The sequence below is a fragment of the Octopus sinensis genome, linkage group LG11 (genome assembly GCF_006345805.1).
Source record: "Octopus sinensis linkage group LG11, ASM634580v1, whole genome shotgun sequence".
In the NCBI taxonomy this organism is placed as follows: domain Eukaryota; kingdom Metazoa; phylum Mollusca; class Cephalopoda; order Octopoda; family Octopodidae; genus Octopus; species Octopus sinensis.
This window is the reverse complement of record NC_043007.1, coordinates 16,165,401-16,190,400: the sequence shown is the minus strand read 5'-3', so window position 1 is coordinate 16,190,400 and position 25,000 is coordinate 16,165,401. Positions and strand designations below refer to the sequence as shown.

At 32.9% G+C, this 25,000-nt stretch overlaps 2 protein-coding genes across 4 annotated transcripts in view; both read right to left on the bottom strand.

The window, feature by feature from the left end:
* LOC115217247 (cytochrome P450 2B4-like) overlaps positions 1 to 25,000 on the bottom strand; it is a 118,757-nt gene that overhangs the window by 8,482 nt on the left and 85,275 nt on the right. Inside the window, exons 1-4 of one of the 3 annotated variants that reach the window (XM_036507115.1) lie at positions 5,731 to 6,216; positions 4,306 to 4,531; positions 2,301 to 2,427; positions 290 to 445 (exon numbers count right to left, since the gene is read on the bottom strand). The exons of 1 other annotated variant lie outside the window; for it this stretch is intronic. In XM_036507115.1, the coding sequence (XP_036363008.1) occupies positions 353 to 445; positions 2,301 to 2,427; positions 4,306 to 4,531; positions 5,731 to 6,094 (810 nt within the window). In that variant the 5' untranslated portion in view covers positions 6,095 to 6,216 and the 3' untranslated portion in view covers positions 290 to 352. Of the gene's footprint in view, positions 1 to 289; positions 446 to 2,300; positions 2,428 to 4,305; positions 4,532 to 5,730; positions 6,217 to 25,000 lie in introns of those variants that run through there. One more of the 3 variants, XM_029786889.2, reaches the window with a different exon arrangement.
* The window catches only part of LOC118760847 (cytochrome P450 2B1-like), a 20,611-nt gene continuing 6,247 nt past the window's right edge, over positions 10,637 to 25,000 (bottom strand). Inside the window, exons 2-7 of the mRNA XM_036507113.1 lie at positions 24,138 to 24,363; positions 22,114 to 22,240; positions 20,753 to 20,909; positions 18,020 to 18,156; positions 11,389 to 11,485; positions 10,637 to 10,875 (exon numbers count right to left, since the gene is read on the bottom strand). Coding sequence (XP_036363006.1) covers positions 10,652 to 10,875; positions 11,389 to 11,485; positions 18,020 to 18,156; positions 20,753 to 20,909; positions 22,114 to 22,240; positions 24,138 to 24,363 — 968 coding nt within the window. The 3' untranslated portion in view covers positions 10,637 to 10,651. The remainder of the gene's footprint in view (positions 10,876 to 11,388; positions 11,486 to 18,019; positions 18,157 to 20,752; positions 20,910 to 22,113; positions 22,241 to 24,137; positions 24,364 to 25,000) is intronic.

Below are 25,000 nucleotides of genomic sequence, written 5' to 3'. Positions count from 1 at the left end.
TGAAGCTATAGTAGAAGACACTTGCCCAAGGTGCTACGCAGTGGGACTGAACCCGGAACCATGTTGTTCGTAAGCAAGCTATTTACTACACAGCCACTCCTGCGCCTGATACTGATGATTTGTTTATTATAAATGTATTTTTTTCTTTTCGTAATATTTTCTATCATACCTTTTATATAATTTATATTTTATTCAGTTTCTACGATTAAAACATTTTAATTTGTGAATTTTTTGTTGACATCATTTAAGAAATGGAAAGAATACAATTAACAGCTCATATAAAACTCACCAGATAAAGATTCCTGGTTTGGTTCCTTCTCAAGCGACAGCAAATAAATATCAATGAAATCTCTTATGTTTTCAGCATTAAACGTTTCTTATGTTTTATGATTTTAGTTTTTACGTAACTTCGGAGTTCTTGCCGTTTCTTGATAACGTTTTCTATCTATATAGAAACAATCAATTACAATAGTTATGCATGTGTCAAATTAAATGTTTTACATTATGATATTCTGTTCCATCAAATTTTATTTTGAGTTTACATGTAAATGGAGTCAACTCACTTTTTCAGTCAATAAAATATGTTCAGTTATTCATTAATCCAACAACTATATCCGCTTTCTAAGAAAATATATGGAGTGAAAGGGAGATAGTGAAGAGAAAATGCGTTGGAATGTTTTTTTTCATGATGACTATATGTAAATGTAATGGTTTTTCCTGTCCGTAATATTTTCTGCCATACACTTTATATCATTTATATTTTATTCTTTTTCTCCAAGCAACTTTTGTTCAGGGGACAGCTATTAGGAGATCTGAAATCGCACGGTCTTTTGGGGGATATTCCTAGTATTGTTATTTTTATTGTGGTTAAATTTTATCGACCCTATATTGGGGAGGCAACTATAGCTAAATTTAACCGTATTTCTTTTGAAGATCTTATGATATTTATGCGAAGATCTTATGGTATTTACTCACAGCAGGTGTATGGAGAACAAGTATACAAGGCCAACATTACTGATTTCAAGAGATTAACAAAATACGGTAATACGGGAAACGTCTTTAAAGAGAAGTACACGCAGCATGTGACTTCGTTTAGAGACACAAAAACAAACCAAAATAAACAGACAGAAAACGCAACATCCCTATCCATTACGGAAAGAAAGTGGAGTGAGTAACCCCTAGATAACTTAGAGTATCATTCGGATGATGTAGCAAATGCAAGCTTTGAATCGCTGAAATATCAAACAATATTATATCGAAAGTGAATATTTTAAATATTCTGGATGAAACCTTTCCTTACACGGATAAACAATATTTCACACTCCGAAGTTTCAAGCAGAACACCCCCACCTAATTAGCCATCTCTTCAATTTGGATAGGTTTTTTTTCTCTGGACATCAATTATATGCATTATATGAACTTTATGCATAAAAGTCACATGCGTCTATAAATTTATGCTGAGCTTCCTCAGTTTATGACGTTAATTGTTTTACACAAACTTATGAACCTACAACCCTATGAGGCTAAAACCCCATGAATCACGTTTGACGTCGAAATATGTCAATGGTATGTGACATTCCACGATTATGAGCACATACCCAAACATAAGCAAATATGAATAATGCAGGTGCAGAGACATGTGTGCGTGTGTTGTATATCTTTCTGTTATATATTATATATACAAATATTATAATATATATATATATATATATATATATATATATCTATATATATAATATATATATATATATATATAGATAATTTATATATACATATATATATAGATATATATAATATATATATATATATATCTATTATATAATATATATATATATATTATATATATATATATATATTATATATATATATATATACATGTATATAATATATAATATATAATATTATATATATCTATATATATATATATATATATATATATATATCTATCTGTATATTTATATATATATATATATATATATATATATATATATATATATATATAATCTGTATATATATATATCTGTGTGTATGTGCGTATGGTGCATGTACTTGCACAAAAGTGTTTTCAAAGCCGTTGGGGTAAAACTTGTTTCCATACTTAACAGTAATGAAATTTTGAACATAGCATATCCGCTTCCTACGTTGAAAGGATGAAATAAATAAACAGGAAATTCTGGAATCGTATTTATTTGGAAATTTTCTTCTGAATCTGTTGGAATCCTGGACCTGAATTTTTTTAGATATACCCTGGACTTAGTAGATTTAATATTCATATTTTAATGTTAAGTTTTTATACTTACGGGAGAATTCCATCGAAGAAATCTTAAGAATGGGATGAAATTTTCTGGTATAACTGCACTAACATGTTTGAAGAAAAATTTGAAATTTTCAAGGATTTCCATAATCTCAGGTTCTCCGAATGCGATCCTTGAAAAACAAAAACATAAAAACTTAAGTAATTGTATTGATTAAAAAATAAATGTACCCCTTCTTGTTGACTCCAATTTCTTCAATTACCCATTCACACATGACAGATACCCAAACACAAACCTGGAAGTACGTATAATGCTACTATATCTAGATCAGGTAATGAGATAGATATATCTCGATATATTCATGTAACTAAATTTTTCTTGTCATTATAAAAAAATATTATTACCCGATCTGAATATTTTTATGTAAACTATCTTTTAACACAGCCCAGAGGATACACAAAGCCTCGGACTTTTTCTTATCATTGTCAAAGACTCCATCACTTGATTTGAATACATTTTTGTAAATTAATTTTTGACTGCACAGAGGATACATAAAACCTTACACTTTATTTTTGAAAATCCTTTTAAGTTAATAAATTCTTTTAAATGACTCTTGCATTTTTCAGATTCTTTTCCTTGTATATATATATATATATATATATATATATATATATATATATATATTATATATATATATATATATATATATATATATTATATATATAATATATATTAATGGCGGTGCCCCAGCATGGCCACAGCTCGTGAGCTGAAACTAGATGAAATAAAAAATAATATATATATAATATATATAATAATATTAAGGATTATGAGTTGCCTAATAGTGGTTTTATCTCTAATTTAATTTATAATATATATGTATGTATGTATATATATATATAAAATTCTGAAAATTATCAAATTTTGAACACCTGAAACATTTTCGCAAATCTTTTCTGGAATAAATGAATAACAAATTCGGATTCAGCGTGAAAAATTACGTCTATCTGATATATCAAAAAAAATTTTAAGATTTTGACATGCAGTGATGATAACCACAAAGATCTCATTGATGTATTAAAACTATCGCCACACCTTGATAATGAGTTATAATTATGAAATGGCAATTAACACCAGCACCAAACTTTGCACGCCATAAAGTGAAAGAAGCAGCTTATTGTCTGCAAATAAGAGGACAGTCCAGGCGGCGTGTTTCTGCCTCAAAATGCATCATTAGCGCGGCGATTTTCCTAACCTATCTCTAATAGCCAAGGGACATAGATAAATACAGATGAAATTAAGAATATGTGCATAATTTAAGCAAAATTCAGCTAAAATAAATTACTCAGAATGACCAGAAGCATGTATTTAAATAACATGGATAAATACAGTTATATTAAATACCAAACAATACAAATTCAAGACTTACTAAAATGATCTCCTCGTCTAGAAAAGATTTTGCATCCTCGAAAGGATGATTGAAAACAGTTCCAATAAGAAATGGAGAAAATCTCAAGGAACAATCATTCTCCATACACACACACTCAAACACGAACACACACACACACTAACACGCGCATGCATACTCTTTTACTCTTTTACTCTTTTACTTGTTTCAGTCATTTGACTTCGGCCATGCTGGAGCACTGCCTTTAATCGAGCAACTCGACCCCGGGACTTATTCTTTTGTAAGCCCAGTACTTATTCTATCGGTCTCTTTTGCCGAACCGCTAAGTAACGGGGACATAAACACACCAGCATCGGTTGTCAAGCAATGCTAGGGGGACAAACACAGACATACAAACACACACACGCATACATATATATACATATATACGACGGGCTTCATTCAGTTTCCGTCTACCAAATCCACTCACAAGGCTATGGTCGGCCCGAGGCTATAGTAGAAGACACACGCCCAAGGTAACACGCAGTGGGACTGAACCCGGAACTATGTGGATGGTAAACAAGCTACTTACCACACAGCCACTCCTGCGCCTATACATATACAAACACAAATATATGAATACATGTATTTTCCACCACTCACCTTTCACCAAATATGATACTGTATATAATAATCAACGAGTAATAGGACATCGGGTTACTCAAGGAAAACGGTTTGCCATTGTGAGATTCAAAAAATTCGCCCAATGTCAGTGTTTCTAAATATATCTTTTTTTCTGTATTTGTTTTTCCTATTCCTAAATCCCGAAATGTTGACATAATAAACCTTCTGAGGTCTTTCCATTCTTTTCCAGAATTAAAACTGACACCTGAAACAATGAAGGTAAAACTTAACATTTCAACATATAATTCGTTTTGAAATATTTAAAACTGAAAAAAATATTTGAAGGATGATAGAGGACGATAGAATATTGAGATAACAAATATACAGAAATGAATATTTTCTTCTCGTTATGCAGAAAAATCCTCCTATATTGTATGAAAAATATAGACGTGTTACATTCATGTATTTTAGCGATGCAGAATCATGACTTTCGAAGCGTTTAATTGTTGTTAATAGACACACACCACACACACACACACACACACACACACACACACACACAAACACACACACACACACACATACACGCACGCACATACACTCACCTATACAGTAGTTCTTCTCCAACTCTGAAAATGTTGTTTCTCTCACTTTTGAGTAAGCATGGAATATACTCGTTTCTCTCTTTACTATTCAGCAGATGTTGTCTGAGTTCAAGGGGAGTTTACAATGATCTGAATTCTTATACAGAGAGATAAAGCCTTATAAACAACAAGCAACTTTGGATAAGATTTTCATCCCTCAATCTGATGTTCGTTATAATGAAATATAAGCTACGAAATATTGTCCTTCATCCTCATAGAAAAGCTCATTCCACCCCCATCCCACACATCTTTTGTAGTAAGAACGTACTCTTACTATATTATGATTTTTATGAATTCCCTTATTTCGCTTGGAATGTTTTGTTTTTGTTTTTATGTATCTATATTTATTTCTTTACTACCCACAAGGGGCTAAACACAGAGGAGACAAACAAGGAAAGACAAACGGATTAAGTCGATTACATCGACCCCAGTGCGTAACTGGTACTTAATTTATCAACCCCGGAAGGATGAAAGGCAAAGTCGACCTCGGCGGAATTTGAACTCGGAACGTAACGGCAGACGAAATACGGCAACGCATTTCGCCCGGCGTGCTAACGTTTCTGCCAGCTCACCGCCTTTATTTATCTATATTATACAGAGTGTTCAGAAATAATTATTTTCGTGCATAAATGCGATCGCGTTGCCTGTTCTCTGTTTTCATATAATCAACGAAATTGCGTAGGAACGCAGTCTCACTTGATTGTATGAAAATCAATAGGAAAATTAATTTCGTACAACAGAATTTCACATTAGTCACATTTTCAGGAACGCATTATTCTCGATGAGGACCAAATGAAAACATTTATTAGAAGAAACTTACCTTTTCTTTGGAAAACTTTATCAAAAATGTAAACCCAGTTGCATATTCCTTTCAGTTGCTCTCCTTTCTTTACCAATCCTTCCAAAATCAGTTCAGTTTTACATACGAACACGAAGTTATCAGAACCAACCTTGAGTCTAAAAATATCTCCATATTGTTTTCGAAGATCTCCTATCTTTAAATAAAGATCAGTGCTGGAAATAATCTGAGGCAGATTTCCAATTATTGGAAAAGCTATTGGACCCGGAGGTAAATTGTAGTTTGACCGTGCCACAAACCATTGTATGATCAGTAAAATAACCAATCCAAATAATAAAGTTTGGATATTAACATTTTCTGTAAAATAAAATGTTGATATATCCATAATATCGGTTACTGTTGCAATAATATGTTCGTATTTACAAGTGACCACGTTTTTCTCAAGCAAATGTCGTTAACACCTAATTTGTAATTATATACCTGTTTTGAAGAGGTTATCTTTTGTTGAGCACATATGTATGTGTGTACGTAATATAATTTATGTGCGTCCACAAATTTAGGAGGACATTCGTTACGACCCTAGCTGGGTATTGTCAGTTTATTTTTCCCGAGGCACCCATGGATAGCGGTAAAATCGATTTTCAACCATAACCTTTTCCAATTTTGAAGTTTACTAACATGAGTTAAGTCTCCTTCTTGTCATAGCGGAGTGAAAGTGTGTGTGTGTGTGTGTGTGTGTGTGTGTGTGTGTGTGAATGATAGACTGCGTTCATCAAAAATAAAAGTGTAAAATGCTTTTTTTCTTAAACACGAGATATATTCTTCAAATTTAGGATGTTTTTGAAAGACACTGTTTTATAATCAGATTATATATACTTTCTTACACAACAATTAAAATATATTTATTTTAAATCACTTATTTATCTATTTATCTATAAAATGCAGGATGTGTGTGTGTGTGTGTACACGTGAATGTAATTTATGCACGTCCACAAATTAGCACGCATGTCACTACAATTTTAGGACATTGGTTACGGTCACGACTGTGTTTTTGTCAACTTATTTTCCCCGAGGCACCCACAGATAGTGATAAAAATAGATTTTCAACCATAACGTTTATCAATTGCCACGTCGGTGAAACCTGTAAGTTTGCTAATATGAGTTAAGTCACCTGTCTAGCAATGGCGAGAAAGAAAAACAATGAGTAAATTTTTAGATTAATACCTGCACGATTTTCACTAAGAAAAAAGAAATACACTTAGATTTTTTACGTGGAATCAAGTACCCTCACCTCCTAATATGCTGCAAATCTCTTATTTTGGTTCGAAAAAAAAGGTGGGGGCGAGCCCCCATCCAACCCCGGAATCATTGGGAATTCTTTTTGCTTTTTTTTTTTCGTTGAATGAATTCCTGTGACCTCCTAATATGCTACAAAACACTTTTTGGGTTCGAAAAATGGGGTGAGGTGAGGTGGAAGCCTCGGAAATGTTATCCACTCCCAACATTTTACAGAAATAAATTTTCCAGAGTGTGAATTACATGGTTCATTATATATATATAATATATATATATATAATATGTTTTGGTGTTTATTATTTTTTTTTTTTTAATTTTACCGTTATGTTTTTACGTTTTTGTATCTTCTATGGTGTCACGTATTCTGTATTTTTGTTTATTACTTCGTTCGTTTTCCGTCCTCGCGTTGTATACATTCGAAGCTTCTTCCAGGGGATCTAATGCGCTTGGCTTAGATTTCCCTTGGCTGGCTGGCCATATCGAGCAATCCAAGATTAATCAGCCGAAATTGCTAAGATGATCTGGTTCTGGACTGATGACTGAGGGCTTCGGAATGTCCCGTCCTGTGGTTCGTGTCGTCTCTGTGGTGTTTCATGTTCTTGTCCATGTCTGCAATTATTTTTACTGTTTACATATATAATCGGGCGGCTACGTATCACAATTGACCTTATCGATAAGTATATTTTTTCTCTAGCATTGATACGACTCTTAATCTGTCTCTTTTTCTCTCTCTCTCTTCCTCCCTTATTCCCTTCCTTTCTTTCCCTCTCCATCCGTCTCCCCCCCTTCTACGTTTCTCTATCTCTCTCAACCCTCCAGCCTCCTCGATCTGTATCTTTTCTTCTCCTCCATCGTCACCTTCTCTCTCTTTCATCTGTCCCATTTCTCTGTCTTTCTGTCTCACGTGACTGAAAGCTAGCCGCCGTTGAGCGCTCTTTGTTTCAGCAGCCGCAGAAGCAAACACGTATTTGTTCGTCTCCCCGTGGCCATGGCAACAACTTCACAAGCCAGCCCCATACTTAACTCGTCCGTCGAAAGGAACCTTGTCCCACGTCTGGTTTTGTTTTGTTGTTATTATTTTTTATTTTTATTTTTACCGTTTTTTTTTAATTATGTTTTTACGTTTTTGTATTCTTATGGTGTCACGTATTCTGTATTTTTGTTTATGTACTTCGTTCGTTTTCCGTCCTCGCGTTGTATACATTCGAAGCTTTCTTCCAGGGGATCTAATGCGCTTGGCTTAGATTTCCCTTGGCTGGCTGGCATATCGGAGCAATCTCAAGATAATCAGCCGAAATTGCTAAGATGATCTGGTTCTTGACTGATGACTGAGGGCTTCGAATGTCCCGTCCTGTGGTTCTTGTGTCGCTCTGTGGTGTTCATGTTCTTGTCCATGTCTGTAATATTTTTACTGTTTCCTATAGATATATATATATATATATATTATATATATATAGTAGAGAATGTGACATATGTATATAATATATACTAGTATATGTGTGTGTGTGTGTGTTTGTAGTGGGTGTGTGTGGTGTTGTATGTATCATAACGTGAAACACACCTCGATGCAACCTTCTCTAATGTATAAATATAGATTTTTTGAATCAGCAGTGTTGTGTTCGGTTAAGCCCTATTTGGGGGTGAAAAATCAATAAACCGATTCCTTTTGGGGTTTCCATTCAATGAGGATGAAAAATCGATTAACTGATTCCTTAGAGGAATTCTCACTAAAATTGGCTACCATAACTTTTCAACCATAACTTTTACCAATTTTGATGTGTTTTGTTCAAACTTGATGTCGGCGTTACATCGGACTCATGGGATCTTTGAATGATTTAAGTTCTCAAAAAAAAAAAGCATAGAAAAATCGATAAAACGATTCCTTATGAGGTTTTCCAATCAAATTGTCTGCAAACCATCTTCATCCAAACGTTTACCAGTTTCAACGGATTTCGCTCAAATTTGACGTCGATGTTACTTAGTTTGGTTTGAAACAAAGCGCGTGATTAGCTTTTTTATATATTTATCTTGATAGTGACAGGGTTTGACAGAGGACACATGAAAACACCACTGCTATCCCGCTTCATCTTTCAGTATTTACTGTTATGCAAGTCCTGCAGTATTCTCTCCATGACTTCCAAAGCACGTTCGGTGTTGTTGTACGTTGGCTCCAGACAATCACCGAGCATCTAAGAAGCTTCACGCGGTTCTCTAATACCTGGTAATTTTGCAATTCAATGAAACATTTTGCGCCGAGTCTATTGGAAACTGAAAGTAGATAAAACATTCACAGACCCAGGAAGGTCTATAACTGTATTACCTGAAATAGGAACGGAAATAGCTTTGGTTTTATGTTGACAGACTTTGGTAAACAAAATACTTATAAGGGATGTCTTTCTCGTTCCAGCAGGACCCTCAAGGCAGCACATACCAGTCCCATGTTGCTGAACCCTTTTCAAAAATAAAATAATAGACAGCCTTTTTGTTTGCATTTCGACGAGTTACATCAAAGTCTAATGAATGGAAAGAAATTAGGTTAATAAAGTTGTGACTCAGAGAAAATAATAAAATACTGGAGCTTTATTGATTAAATTAAACATTGCAACTATCGTAGGAATAGTTATTGTCTTATCTATGTCTATTCTCTAAATTTTATGAAGTTTATGGGTAGATAATCCTGCACACATGTTGATAACAGTAGCGTGTAGGTCAATGAACTGAAATTTATGTAATTTCGTGAAATACTATTTTAAAAATAGTAGTATTTTACGGAAATTTGATATCTTTTTACATCAAAGTGATATACTTTCAACTGTACAGCCAGTGAACTGTGAAGTGGTGCCCTCAAATATATAAGACAAATATATCTCACAGTGGAATTGCACGGATATTATCATTTACTGGAACATAAGTAATTCCTGATTGTTTGCCTTCCATTGTCATTGGTGTTTCGTCAGGACTTTCCAGCTTAAATCTTTGTAAGAATTGAAAAGGCCATGAAAGTTTCAATATGGCTAGAGATATCCTGCACATATTCTGGGACTACAAATAAAATAGACGATATAAAATAAATAGCATAATTAAATGATAGAATAAATAAAGTTTGCATTTTGATAAAATATTAAATTTATTATACGACGAATACATTTAAATATCATAGCTCTTGTAATATTTCAGAGAATAAAATATTTCCTGAATTAAATTTTAAAAGAACTTTTATCAATAATGAAGATAACATAAAGAGGCAAAATTTTGCTAATAAAAGTATGATAAATCTTAAGTGAGCAAAAGACCAAACTTTCGTAAGAAAGTATAATGAATTAATAAGAAGCAGTAGACTATTGCTATTTTATTGACCCTGAAGTGATGACTGCCTAAGCAAGATTCCGAATCTTGATTAGGATGTAGCTAAGAGGCATGTATTTTTACCGTGGGTTTAACAGGCTCTTACATTCACCAGCTAACAAATGATTTGGTTATTATACCTAGCAAACTGACCACGTGGGATCCTTAAACATGACGGCTCAATCTCTAAATGACACATTGCAACAATAGAAAAGAAGGCACCATCAATAACAAGAGGTTGTTGTCTTCTCTCCTAATCGGGATGGTCACAGCAGGAATAGGTCTACCTTACTATTAAAATCTATTTACAATACTTACCCAAAGAGAAAGGCATGTAAGCTTCATTTTTCTTTAACTCATTATTTTCACCAATCCATCTCTCAGGTCGGAATTCTTCTGGTTTATCCCAATACGTCGGATCATAATGAGCATCCATTAAACTGAATTGAACAATGGTATTTTTTGGAATATCATAACCTCCGAGTGTTGTGTCAACCGTAGCGGCATGTGGAACAGTGAGTGTAACTGTGAAAATAATTTTTTATCACTATTAACAATGTTGATAATTTGATATAGGCTGCTTTACTATTGTCATAAGAGAGTATTATGTTTGGTGATGTAACAATGTAGTGCCAGGTTATGAGCTTATGTTGCTGTAAAACTGGGTTTCATATTGGGAAGCTGACTTAATATAATATTGAAATGATGTAAAATCGTTATGTAACAATATGGATTTCAGATGATATGAAATTGTATATGTAAAACTGAGATAATTTAAAATGATGGCATAGCCTATTGAGCGTCCGCTAATATATCGTAAGTTCTTAATTCCCTCTAACAGACTTCCTCCTTTGACCCTCCTTTGACAAAGGATCTAATAATTTGATATTGATATCATATGCGTGATGATTTATTTTGTTCTACCCTTTGTGCTAAAATCACTTCGTTATTGGACAAATCTTGTGGCAAAAAAATACAAATTATGGCGTGTGGAATAGCTTCTCTTTAGCAATAAAAGTTATGTCACTGCTTGCTTACCAACTGGAGCAATTCTCTGGACTTCAAGTAGAGTCGCTGCAACGTATGTCATGTGTCGTTTGTCTTCCATTGTGACAGGTCTATTTAGATCGGTGATCTGGAATTAACAATTCATCATAATGAATATCTATATTATATTATAATGTATATATATATTATATATATATAATGTAGGTCCCGGGTTGAGTCGGGGTAAGCACAGTAAATAAGGTACTCAATAATAAGCAGAGTAAATTAATATTTTTATAGAAGGAGCTTCTACAGGACTAGAACTGTTTCATTCAAAGAAATCATCAGGAAGCTAGGTGACAAGGTAGTTTTGGCATTTATACATTTAGGCAGGTTTTAAATGGTGGTGGGGGATTTTTGGGGTAGGCATGGCGCGCAAACTTCATTCTTAGGGGAGTGGTCAAAGGAATCGGTGGTAAAGTAGATTAAAATAATAAATAAAGAATAAAAGAATAAATTTATTCTTTTATTTATTCTTTTATCTACTTTACCACCGATTCCTTTGACCACTCCCTAAGAATGATAGTTTGCGCCATGCCTACCCCAAAAAAGTCCCCCACCACACCCCTTTAAACCTGCCTAAATGTATAAATGCCAAAAACTACTCTTGTCACCTAGCTTCCTGATGATTTCTTTTGAATGAAACAGTTCTAGTCCTAGAAGAAGCTCCTTCTATACTTAAATAAATAATATATTATATATATATAATATATATTATGAAATAGGGTATGACTCTATATTTGATAGATATAATATAATATATATATATAGATTGTGCAAATATCAACAGCAGCATAACTTGTTGCAGGTTAATCAAAAGTTTAACCGTACGTTGGTGCAAAATACAGCATAAGACAGAACGTTTGAGGAAAAATGAGTTGGCCGTTTGCAACCGTGCGTTCAACTGCGGATTTCTTCATTTTAATATCATAGTGAATTGAAGAAATGGATATGAACGAAGATTGAAATAAGATATCCGTTCCCCTCCAATTCTATAATTCACTAATGATATATATATATATTATATTTATATATATATAATATATATATTTAATAATAATACTAAATATTAGGGAATAAATCCAATTTACAGGGAAAAAATCAGATTTAGGATTAAATCCAATTTTATAGTAAAATATTATAAAATATTATAGAGACAAACCCACTATTTTGTCAAACAAACACAAGGAAAGACTTAATCAATACATAAAATTTTAAATAAATAGTAAAAAACCGCCATACAATTGTTTCTTGTCTTGATCGACAATCTTCAGTGGACTTCCAATAAGTCATTTCAAATCACTTCATAATTTGAAATGGACTCTTATTGGAAGTCCACCTGAAGATTGTCGATTCAAGACAAGAAAACAATTGTAGTGGCGAGTTTTTTTTTTTGACTATTTATTAAAATTTTATGTAGTGATTAAGTCTTTCCTGGTTTGTTTTGCAAAATAGTGGTTTTGTCTCTAATAATATTTTATATATATATATATATATATATGTATATATATATATATATATATATATTTATATTACTATATTATTTATATTATATTGTAGGGTATATATCTATATTCGTATATACAACACGATTTAATTGAGGGACAATTCGTAGATCAAAACGCACTAACAAGGGACCAATGCGGTAAACATTTAAAAATATACATATATATATTTTACTATATAATTTTATATCTATATAAATATATATAATAATACATATAATAATAATAATATAATAATAATATAATAATAATAATAATAATAAATAATAATAATAATAATAATAATATATGAGGGTATATTATTTCAAACTTACAGGGAAAAATTCAATTTAGAAATACTAAATCAAATTTCACAATATATATATATATATAAATTAGAAAAAAAGAACTCCTTTTATCAATTCAATAATGAAAAATTAAATTATACCATCTTGAAAATTACATATTATAGAAAGATTAAATATACGATAAAACATATAACAGTGATTAAGTAATGTGCAAAATAATAAATAAAACGTCTATATTTAGTAGAATAACGACGCGTGTTTCCTGACTATATTTAAGAAATGATAATAGTAATAATAATAGTAGTAGTAAAATCACTAAGATGTATATAGATACGTTGGTACAAACAGGAAAAATAGAACACAAAATATGAGTATGTGTAGTTTTTTATTAATATTTAGCATTTTTATTAGTAATTTGCAGAAGTAACAGAGTGACTCAAGGTCGGACAGTTTCGTATGTTGGCACTTTTCAAGGCCCAAATTCATGAAAACTCCTCGAACCTTGAGTCAAACTGTACTTCTACTAAGTATATATATATATATATATATATATATATATATATATCTATATATATATGTGTATGTTATGTATGTATGATATATATATATATGTATATATATATGTATATATATATATATATATATATATTATATATATATATGTATTATAATATATATATGATATATATATATATATATATATATATTATATATATATATATATATATATCTATATATATAGTAATACTAGTAATTAAGGGTTTAGCAACGATTGCGCCTCACCAACACCGAATTTAGAAATAGCAGTCAAAGAGTTATAGCTATTCTTCTACTAAAAGGAGATCTCAGTAAAACCACAGCACTTGAAAGGCAACACAGACAGGCAAGAGAGAAAGAAATGACGGCAATCTATCATACAATTTTAACTAACGGACGTCACGGTACGTTTTCGAAATTAAGTTTTAGGAAGCATAAGAATTAGATAATTATGTCTTACCAACTTCTTTCTCATCAGCGTAGGACACTTACAATTATGAATATTGTATATTAAATTTCGAGGTACTAGAAGACATCATCTCACTCAGTACAGAGCGAGCTAAAGCCGTTACCAGTATCACCAAATTCAAAGTGTGAATGAAAGTTTGTGTCACCAACCCCCTCCCACCAGCGTGCAGCCAAGACAAGATGTTGTGGTCATTTACTGGGATGAAATATGGTTATCAGTAATAATATAGGGTGAAATTAATTAATTGGAATAATCATTAATTTCACCAAGTAGATTTCGGCATGTAAAAGCCATTCGAGGAAGTTTAAGTAATACTACAGCTATAACTCTTTGACTGCTATTTCTAAATTCGGTGTGTGGTGAGGCAAATCGTTGCTAAACCCTTATTACTTAGTATTACTTAAACTTTCCTCGAATGAGGCTTCTACATGCCGAAATCTACTTGGTGAAATTATGATTATTCCAAATTAATTAATTTCACCCTAATATTATACTGATATATATATATAATATATATATATATATATATATATATATATATATATGCATGCATTAGATATGTATATTATATATTATATATATAATTATATATATATATGTGTGTGTGTATATATATATACATATATGTATGATATATATATATATATTATATATATATATGTACACATACATTATATATATATGTATATATATATATATATATATATATATATATATATATATATATATATATATATATATGGTCTGTATATATAGCTTCTTTTTCTCTTATCTCTTGTTGGCATTAGACTGCGGCCATGTTGAGTCACTAATTTGAGGAATTTTAGTAGTACGAAACGATCCCAGTACTTTTAAAGTTTGGGATTTTTTCTGTCAGTCGCTTTTGCCGAACCGATGCTTTACGAAGTCATAACCACACGAACAACTGTTGTCAGGCGATCCCGTTCATAGCACACCCGCCTCCTTGTTCGAAGGCTTGTACCACCAAATAGCTGCTCGGCACTGGCTTCTGAAACTGAAACTAACACGACACTGTTGGAAGGCAGGTTTAGAGAGGGCGTTGGCTAAAACTAGGCGCCCTTCACCTCCACTTGTCAGTTGAAGCTTAGACAATGTCACGTAACAATTCCGGAATCTTTTATTTATATTTCGTAAGTTTGGATTGAACGACTGTTTAGTTCTGTGTGGTGAGGCGCGGGCACTTTGCTACTATTTGTATTAGCTTTGTATTAGCTTTGTTTGTTATGTATATTAATGAAAGGTATAGATAGATTGAATATGGTTTTTATAACAAAAAATATTAGATTTAATAAAGGAAAATAAATATTACTGAGCATATATTTAAATTAATGACTAATTTGAGGGTCACTGGAACCATTAATTCGTTGGGAAAGAGACAATGAAGTAGGGGATATTGTGTTGGATTGAAAGGTCAATGCATGTACGGTGGGGTGTGTGTGTTGAGGTGGGAATTCACTGCAACGGGAAGTTGGTGACAACTTATAGAAGATCTCTGTTAAGACTAAATATACGCTTGTACACACACACAGAACCACAGACGCACATACCTATTTCTTTACTACCCACAAGGGGCTAAGCATAGAGGGGACAAACAAGGACAGAGAAGCGGATTAAGTCGATTATATCGACCCCAGTGCATAACTGGTACTTATTTAATCGACCCCGAAAGGGTGAACAGCAAAGTCGACCTCGACGGAATTCGAACTCAGAACGTAGCGGCAGACGAAATACGGCTACGTATTTCGCCCGGGGTGCTAACGTTTCTGCCAGCTCGCCGCGTTACAGACACACATACCTTCACATAGGAAATTAATGCATACTCAAATACAAGCGCCGGTCCTGATGTTAATCATTCCTATCCTCAAAATTTGCACCAACAGCTATCTCCTATATCATCACTCTATTCAGTCTGTTTTTCTCTACAGGAAGCTCCCCTGACTTTTGAAAAAAACGCTAAAGTGTGTTCTATTCCTAATAAATGCAACTGAACCTAAGGCTGACAAAGGCAACCTCTCTATTTTTAGCAACCGTTGCCCCGCAGCACTCCTGTTATTTCTAAAGTGGCTCTCTATTCTATTCTCTATTCCATATCTATCATCTATCTATCTATCTATCTATCTATATCCTTATCTATATCTATCTATCTATCTATATCTATCTATCTATATATCTATCTATCTATCTATTATCTATTATCTATTATATATCTATCTATCTATCTATCTATCTATCTATCTATCTATCTATCTATCTATCTATCTATCTATCTATCTAGATAAACAGATATGTAGATGGATAGACACACATATATGCATATATATATATGTTGAAGCTGAAAAACCATAACCAGCTTCGTGCTGTCGAATATAAAGCTTCTATCATTATTGCAGTTGCTGGCACTATCAACAGCTTGTAACAGTATACGAATTACTGCAGCAACCATTCCCAGCAAAAGGCACGCAAACCTTGACCTATCAGAATTCTCTAGTTTTAATGACGCCATTTAACATGCGTAGATCTCACACAAGATGGCAAAACTTAATTCGGACATTTTACAATGCTGTTTCTTTTATAGCACTTGAAATCGTTCGTGTTTCTCTGAATGTGCCTTTGTGTATGCGTCTGTGCGTGCGTGCGTGTGTATGTGTGTTTGTGTGTGTGCGTGTGTATGGGTGCGTGTGCGTGTGTGCATGTGTGTGTGGGGGGGGAGGGGGAGTGCGTGTGCGTGTGTGTATGTGTATGTGAAGGCCACTTCTAAGATTTCATTGTTGACGTCAACTTACAGATTATTATTCATAACTTTTATCTTTTACTTGTTTCAGTCATAGAGCTGAGGCTAATCACCTTTGCCGAACTGCTAAGAGGAAGACGCAAACAAACCAATACCAGCCATTAAGTGGTGGTATCGGGGAGGCAAACACAAACACAGATGCACCCTATGCACACACAAAAGCACACATGCACACGCACACACACACATGCACTCACACACATACTTGCTTCTTAAGCACGCGGTTAAGGGTTCAGTCCTTCCGCATGGCACCTTGAACAAGTGTCTTCTCCTATATATATATATATGATGGGCTTCTTTCAGTTTCTGTCTACTAAATCCACTCACAAGGCTTTCGTCGATCCGAGGCTATAGTAGAAGACACTTGTTCAAGGTGCCATGGGTTTTTTTATATATAATATATATATATATATATATATATATATATATATATATATAATATACACATATGTATGTATGGATATATGCATATATATATATAAATTAGAGAAAATCCACTATTATGTAATTCAAAACAATGATAGACATAAACCAAATCATAAATAAAAATAAATATATTATATATATATATATATATATATATATATATGTATGTGTGTGTTTATGGTTGTGTTTGTCACCCCAACATCACTTGACAACATATGGTGGTGTGTTTACGTCCCCGTTACTTAGCGTTTTGGAAAAAGAGATCGATAAAATAAGTACTAGGATTACAAAGAATAAGTCCTGGGGTCCATCACAAAAAGATGTGCTCGACTAAAAGGCGGTGCTCCAGCACGGCCACAGTCAAATGACTGAAACAAGTAAAAGAGTAAGTGTATGGTTAGGAAATAAACTTCTTAACACACAGCCACGCCTACTCCTATTTCCTTCCGTAATCCGCTTATATCCAGTGCGGTTACAGACAGCATAAATGTTAAGATACTAGGCAATCGCAGAGCACGGATTGAAATATTTTAAATAAAAATGAAAAATAAACAGGACATATTAATGAACTAATATGATATTTTACCTTTTCAATTTCTGCTCGACATTTGTTCTGTATATCAGGGTATTTGGCCATATGAACAAAAGCCCAGTTAAGAACTGTAGCTGTTGTGTCTGTTCCAGCCATAATAAGATCAACAATCGCCTGGAAAATATTCTCTTCTGCAACAACAGGTAAAATAATTAGAATTAACTTCATAACTGTGTAAAACGAAACAATATAAAGTATATGTATGAATGTTTGTTTGTATGTATGTATTTATGTATGTATGTATGTATGTATGTATGTATGAATGTTTGAATGTATGTATGTATGTATGTGTGTATCTATGTATGAATGCATGCATGTATACATGTATGTATTATGTATGTATGTATGTATGAATGTATGTATGTATGTATGTATGAATGCATGTATGTATGTATGTATGTATGTATGTATGTACGTATGTATGCATGTATGTAAGAATACATGTATGTACGTACGTACGTACGTATGTATGTATGTATGTATGTATGTATGTATGTATGTATGGATGTATGTATGTATGTATGTATGTGTGTACGAAATAGTACCAAAAGGTTTGCGAACTAGTTATGTTTAATACAAAGTAATTTATTAATGCAAAGTAATTAATACAAAGTAATTTATTTACTAAGTTTTAACATGATCTCCTTTGAAACAACCATCTTGTGGTAGCAATCCATCGGTTCCAGTGTCTCCACGACTTTTGGAATCCGGCTTAGAAGTCGTTTTCCGTAAGCGAGTCTAGGACCTTCTGCGATTCGCTCTGGATCTCGAGAACGGTGTTAGAACGGTGACCTTTGAGCTGTTTTTTCATATTAGGGAAGTGATGGAAGCCGATTGGTGATAAATCCGGTGAACAGGGCGGGTGCTGAAGCGATAACATGTTGTCTTTGGCGAGAAACTCACGTATGAGGAGCGGTCGGTGACAGGGCGCATTGTCGCCGTGATGGTGGGGCAACACACAAATACATACATACATACATACATACATACATACATACATACATACATACATACATACATACATACACACACACACACACACATACATACATACATACATACATACATACATACATACATTCATGCATACATTACATGCATACATATATGTGCGTGCGTGTATTTATTCTATATATATATACGACGGGTTTCTTTCAGTTTCCGTCTACCAAATCCACCCACAAAGCTTTGGTCGGAAACACATACTCAAGGTGCCACATAGTGGGATTGAACCCAGAACCATATGGTTTGAAAGTAAGCTGCTTAACACACAACCACTCCTAATATTTATGTAATACTAGCGGGTCCCGTGAATATTTCACGGAATTAATGGTAAACGTATTGGGTTTTTTCTGACAACATCCAAAACTCTTGAAAGCGTAGCCTGTGTTGTGTCTGTATGGAAAGACAATTGCTCATCTGCTACTCACTGAGAAGTGAAAGAAAGTGGAATACGATGATTAATTAATACACTTTATATATATATATATATATATATATATATATATATATAATATATATATATATTATATATATATCTAGATAGATATATTATATAAAATGAGATAGGGGTTGTAAATTCAACCCTCCATGGGATAACATATATCCAATATACTGCTAGAGAAGTACCCAACAAAGCTAATACATAAATGTTAAAAATTGCGATGCAATTAATTTATTTATTGTATTAGGTGGGCAAAGGTAAAATTATTTTTACCGTAAATTAATAATACAAAATGAGAAAATGGAGAAATATATCTAAATCAATTATCAACTATCAGATAATACCGAATCTATGATTCGGTATTATTTGATAGTTGATGATTGATTTAGATATATTTCTCCATTTTCTCATTTTGTATATATATATATATATATATATTTTACATATTCATGCATAGTTTTATAGACTTAATCCACAACACTCATAAAATAAATATTCACTCTTATTTTTTCCATTTTTCTTCCCATAAACAAATAAAAAAATAAAATATCGTCGTACATATGATGCAACCTTTAGTTGAACTGCATATATATGTCACGTAAATAAGCTTGAATATTTCACGGAATTGCATTTATGCGAATGCGTTAAGTGATAAATGATATAAAAAACTTAGTTCAAATAAAAATAAAACACTTTCACTAGGCGCAGGAGTGGCTGTGTGGTAAGTAGCTTGCTTACCAACCACATGGTTCGGGTTCCTTCACACTGCGTGGCACCTTGGGCAAGTGTCTTCTACTATAGCCTCGGGCCGACCAAAGCCTTGTGAGTGGTTTTGGTAGACGGAAACTGAAGGAAACCCGTCGTATATATGTATATATGTATGTGTGTGTATATGTTTGTGTGTCTGTGTTTGTCCCCCCCCACCAACATCGCTTGAAAACCGATGGTGGTATGTTTACGTCCCATTTACTTAGCGGTTCGGCAAAAGAGAACCGATAGAATAAGTACTAGGCTTCCAAAGAATAAGTCCTGGTGTCGATTTGCTCGACTAAAGGTGGTGTTCCAGCATGGCCGCAGTCAAAAAGAGTAAAAGAGTAAAGAGTATCCAGTCAGCATCTAATCACTATCTAATTATGTGAAAGCGTTATTGACGGGTTAAGTAACACAATAAGTAGAATTATTGTAAGATTCTCATTCTTTGTATGAAATAATATTCTATTTTCAAAACTTATATGTAATATCTTGAAGGAAACAAATAAAACATAACAGTTCTTGTAACTCACCAGATAAAGATTCGCTGTTCGGTTCCTTCTCAAGTGTGAGTAAGTAGACGTCAATGAAATCTCTTATGTAATCAGCATTAAACGTTTCCTTATGTTGCCTGATTTTCTCTTTTATATAACTTCGGATCTTTTTGTTGTTCTTGATAAGTTCCTCTAGCTATAGTAAAAAAGAATAGCATCAGTGTCCCATGGGTCCAATTAAATATTTTATACTATTTTGTTTCCATCTAGATTCATCAACGTTCACCGCTGGACTCAAGTTTCCTCTTTTTGAAGTCAATCAAATAAATGTAATTGTTATGCCAAGACAAATCAATCAGCTATACTCATTAATTAACACAAATTGTATCCACAATTTTCTTATGCCACGTTTCTAAAAGACTATATTATTTACGCACAGAGCTGACATTATAACTAAAAAGCTTTTTCTAAACAAATTGCTTTGTGGAAGTATAAACTAATATGATTTTTTTAATATATATAATAATAATATGAGGGAATATTATTCCAAACTTACAGGGAAAAATTCATTTTAGAAATGCTAAATGAAATTTCACAAAATATAATATACATATATAAATTAGAAAAAAACCCAACCTTTTATCAATTCAATAATGAAAAATTAAATTATACAATCTAGTAAATTATATAATATAGAAAGATTAAATATAAGATAAAACATATAACGATGATTAAGTAATGTGTAAAATAATAAATAATACGTATATGTAATTCATATTAGTTCTGCCTAAAAAATGGATCTACAAATTCAATATCCCCACATATCTCACATCTATTTTCTTTCCTCCACCTCACTCTCTATTTTGTATCCTATCTAAATTAATTATTACTTAACCATCCTCTCACACAGTCTCCGCTGAAGGGATATGTAATTAATAAATATCCTGGAAACAGTTGTAGGACCTTCTATCTATAAATGTTTTCATATCCACACAGCCTTGGTTTTTTTTATCTCATTACGCAAAAAATTCTTATATATATATATATATATATATGTAAATATGTGTTTTCATTGTAGGCCCAACTTCATTCAAGAAATAATGATTTATATTAGACAAGTTGAATTATCATAGAAGAAACTTAGCATGGAGAAGTGTAAAAATGTAAAGGTAGCAACATAACTAAGATTATTATCAACATCGAAAGCGTTTAAATACGAATTTAATTTTATTACTAGAAGACACATTCTGGTACTATATTGATCTGGCAATTTTCTCCTAAATCATTGAGCAGGCACAATAAGGTCATGATAGAATTTTGAGTTTGGCAAAACTATATTTTCTGGGTTTAAAACTTGATGTAATATTATTCAAATTTCAATATGAAGTGTTTATACTTACGGGAGAATTCCATAGGACAAATCTCAAGAATGGAAAGAAATTCTCTGGCATAAATGCATTTATGCTGCTGAAGAAAAATCTTAAGTCATCAACTATTTCCTGAAACTCAGGTTCACCAAATCTGATCCTTCAATTACAAAATATATAATATACCGTAACAATATAATATTTCATGATATTTTATAAAATAATATAATACAATATAATATAATCTTATACTTGTTTCAGTCATTTAACCGTGGCCATACTGGAGCACCACCTTGAAGGAATTCAATCGAACAATTTGACTACAGGACTTATTTTGAAGCCAAATACTTATTCAGTCAATTTATTTTGCCGAACTGCTAGGGGGCGTAAACACGCCAACACCGGTTGCCAAGCGCTGATGGGGAAAATACAAACACAAAGACACACACAAAGATATATATATATATATATACACACACACACACACACACACACACACACACACACACACGCACACATACATATACGACGGGCTTTCAATTTCCGACAACCAAATCCATTCCCAAGGCTTTGGTCCGCCCAGGGCTATGGTAGAAGACACTTGTACAAGGTGCCACACTGGAACTGAATCAGGAATCATGTGGTTACAACACAGTCATGCTTGTGTATACATATTTCTCTCTCTCCTCTCTCTCTCTCTCTCTCTCTCTCTATATATATATATATATATATATATATATATCAGCAACAATTTAGATTCAAATGAATATGGTCCTTAATTTAGATGCACCAGAATTTTGTATGGTGTTACCCATAAATATTTGCGGGGTGATTATAATAAAAAATAAGCAACAAGAATGATTTGGTACAATTGTTTCGTACTACAACATTTTATTAAAAGCTGTAAGTATTCCAGCAGATTTAAGATGCTGAGTACTCTACAGCCAATTTATATAGGTTTTCCAATAATATAAAAGCTTTCAAATCAAGTAGTAACATTTTAGAGAAGGTAAATATACAGATAAAGATGTATCTGTATATTTACCTTCTCTAAAATGTTACTACTTGATTTGAAAGCTTTATATTATTGGAAAACCTATATAAATTGGCTGAAGAGTACTCAGTATCTTAAATCTGCTGTAATACTTACAGCTTTTAATAAAATGTTGTAGTACGAAACAATTGTACCAAATCACCGGAGTCATTCTTGTTGCTTATTTTTGACATATATATATATATATATATATATATATATATATATATATATATATATATATATTATTCTATCATTAATTTAAAACTTAAGGTAGCAAGAATATTCATAGAAAGATTCTTAGTTACCAGTGGTCTAGTGAGAAAGAAAAAATTAGTCAATAGACTATATTATTCAAAGAAGAATACAGTGTACGTTCAAACACAAAAGAGATACCCGAAGAATAGGATATCTGACTCGCTAGAAAGAGCAGTAAAAACTCCAAGCCACCAATTGTTGTAATTCCGAAAGTGATTGGAAAATAAAACCTTTTACCTTATTATCGTAGACTCTGCAAGGTTTCTGCAGACTTAATAACAGACTGAAATAAAATAATTTCAGCCTATATCTGGCGCTGCTTCTTCAGTAGGTTGCCAGAACTGAACACATAGGCACAGAGCGATAAATAACCCGCCACGTTTCTATAGGTTCTAATTTTTCGAATCTACCGCGCAGAAGCGGAACTCAATCAGCACTAAAAAAAGAATCTTTCTATGAATATTCTTGCTACCCTCAGTTTTTAATTAATGATAAAATGTTTTTTTTTTGGCTAATTCTGGAAGAAAATCGGCATTTTATTTTTTTTATAATGCAGACAGTTTTTAAAAGGCTTTATATTTCAGGCGCAAGGGCTCATCTTCAGAAGAAAAACAGTTTGAGAAAAGTCCTACACACACACACACACAATCACACACACACGCAACACACACAAACACACACACGCGCACACACATATGTATGGATACATGCTAATGTACAATACGTGCATAATAAATGCATGCTGTATCTATTGATTTCAACTCACCTTTCATCAAATATTATATAATACACAATACTCAAAGAGAAGTGTGCCAGCGGGTCTTTCAAGGAAAACGGTTTACCATTGTGAGATTGAAAAGCATCGGTTAAGGACTGGGTTTCCAAATATATATGCTCTTCTAGCTTTTTTTTGCCCATTCCTAAATCTCGGAGTGTTGAAATTGTAAACTTTTTCAAGTCCTTCCATTCTTTTCCAGTGTTAAAAGAAACTCCTAAAACAATAGTAAAGATGAAAAGAAAGAAAGGAAAAAAGTACTCATGCAGTGTTTTACGTGCTTGGTAAAGTTTAATACTGAAAAATATAAAGAAATTTAAGAGAAAATTATAAATAATAATACTATAAAAGGCTTTTAATATGGGGCCAAATTTCAATCTCTCCAGCAGTTCATTAATTATTCTTGTGACCTCAAAGTCCAAGAGTTTAGTCATCGCTCTCAGATGCACCTGACGTTCGTCAGAAGATATTGTTTAAGCGGATTCAGCATTCAGGAAGCAAATCCTTCCAACCGATGGGATCCGGTTCATAAAACATTCTGATAGCTGGAGACTTGTGAGTATCTCCCCTCTTACCCGCGCCCTCATCCCTGGCACTACACCTGAATAGTGGAGTCTCCATTCTCCATACAAATGCTTAAGCGTGAATTTAAATTTCTGAGGATCCCACCCCCACCTAACTGACACTTGGAGCCGTTTGAAGAGGATCTGTATAATATCATTGAGAATAGAAAATTCATGAAATTTTGAAGGAGGTACAATACCAGAAAAAAATGGTGGCATCTTGACGTGTCGTGATAACCCTCGATCAGCTATTACGTGGACGGTCTTCCGTGCTGTTGTATCATTCCCTCA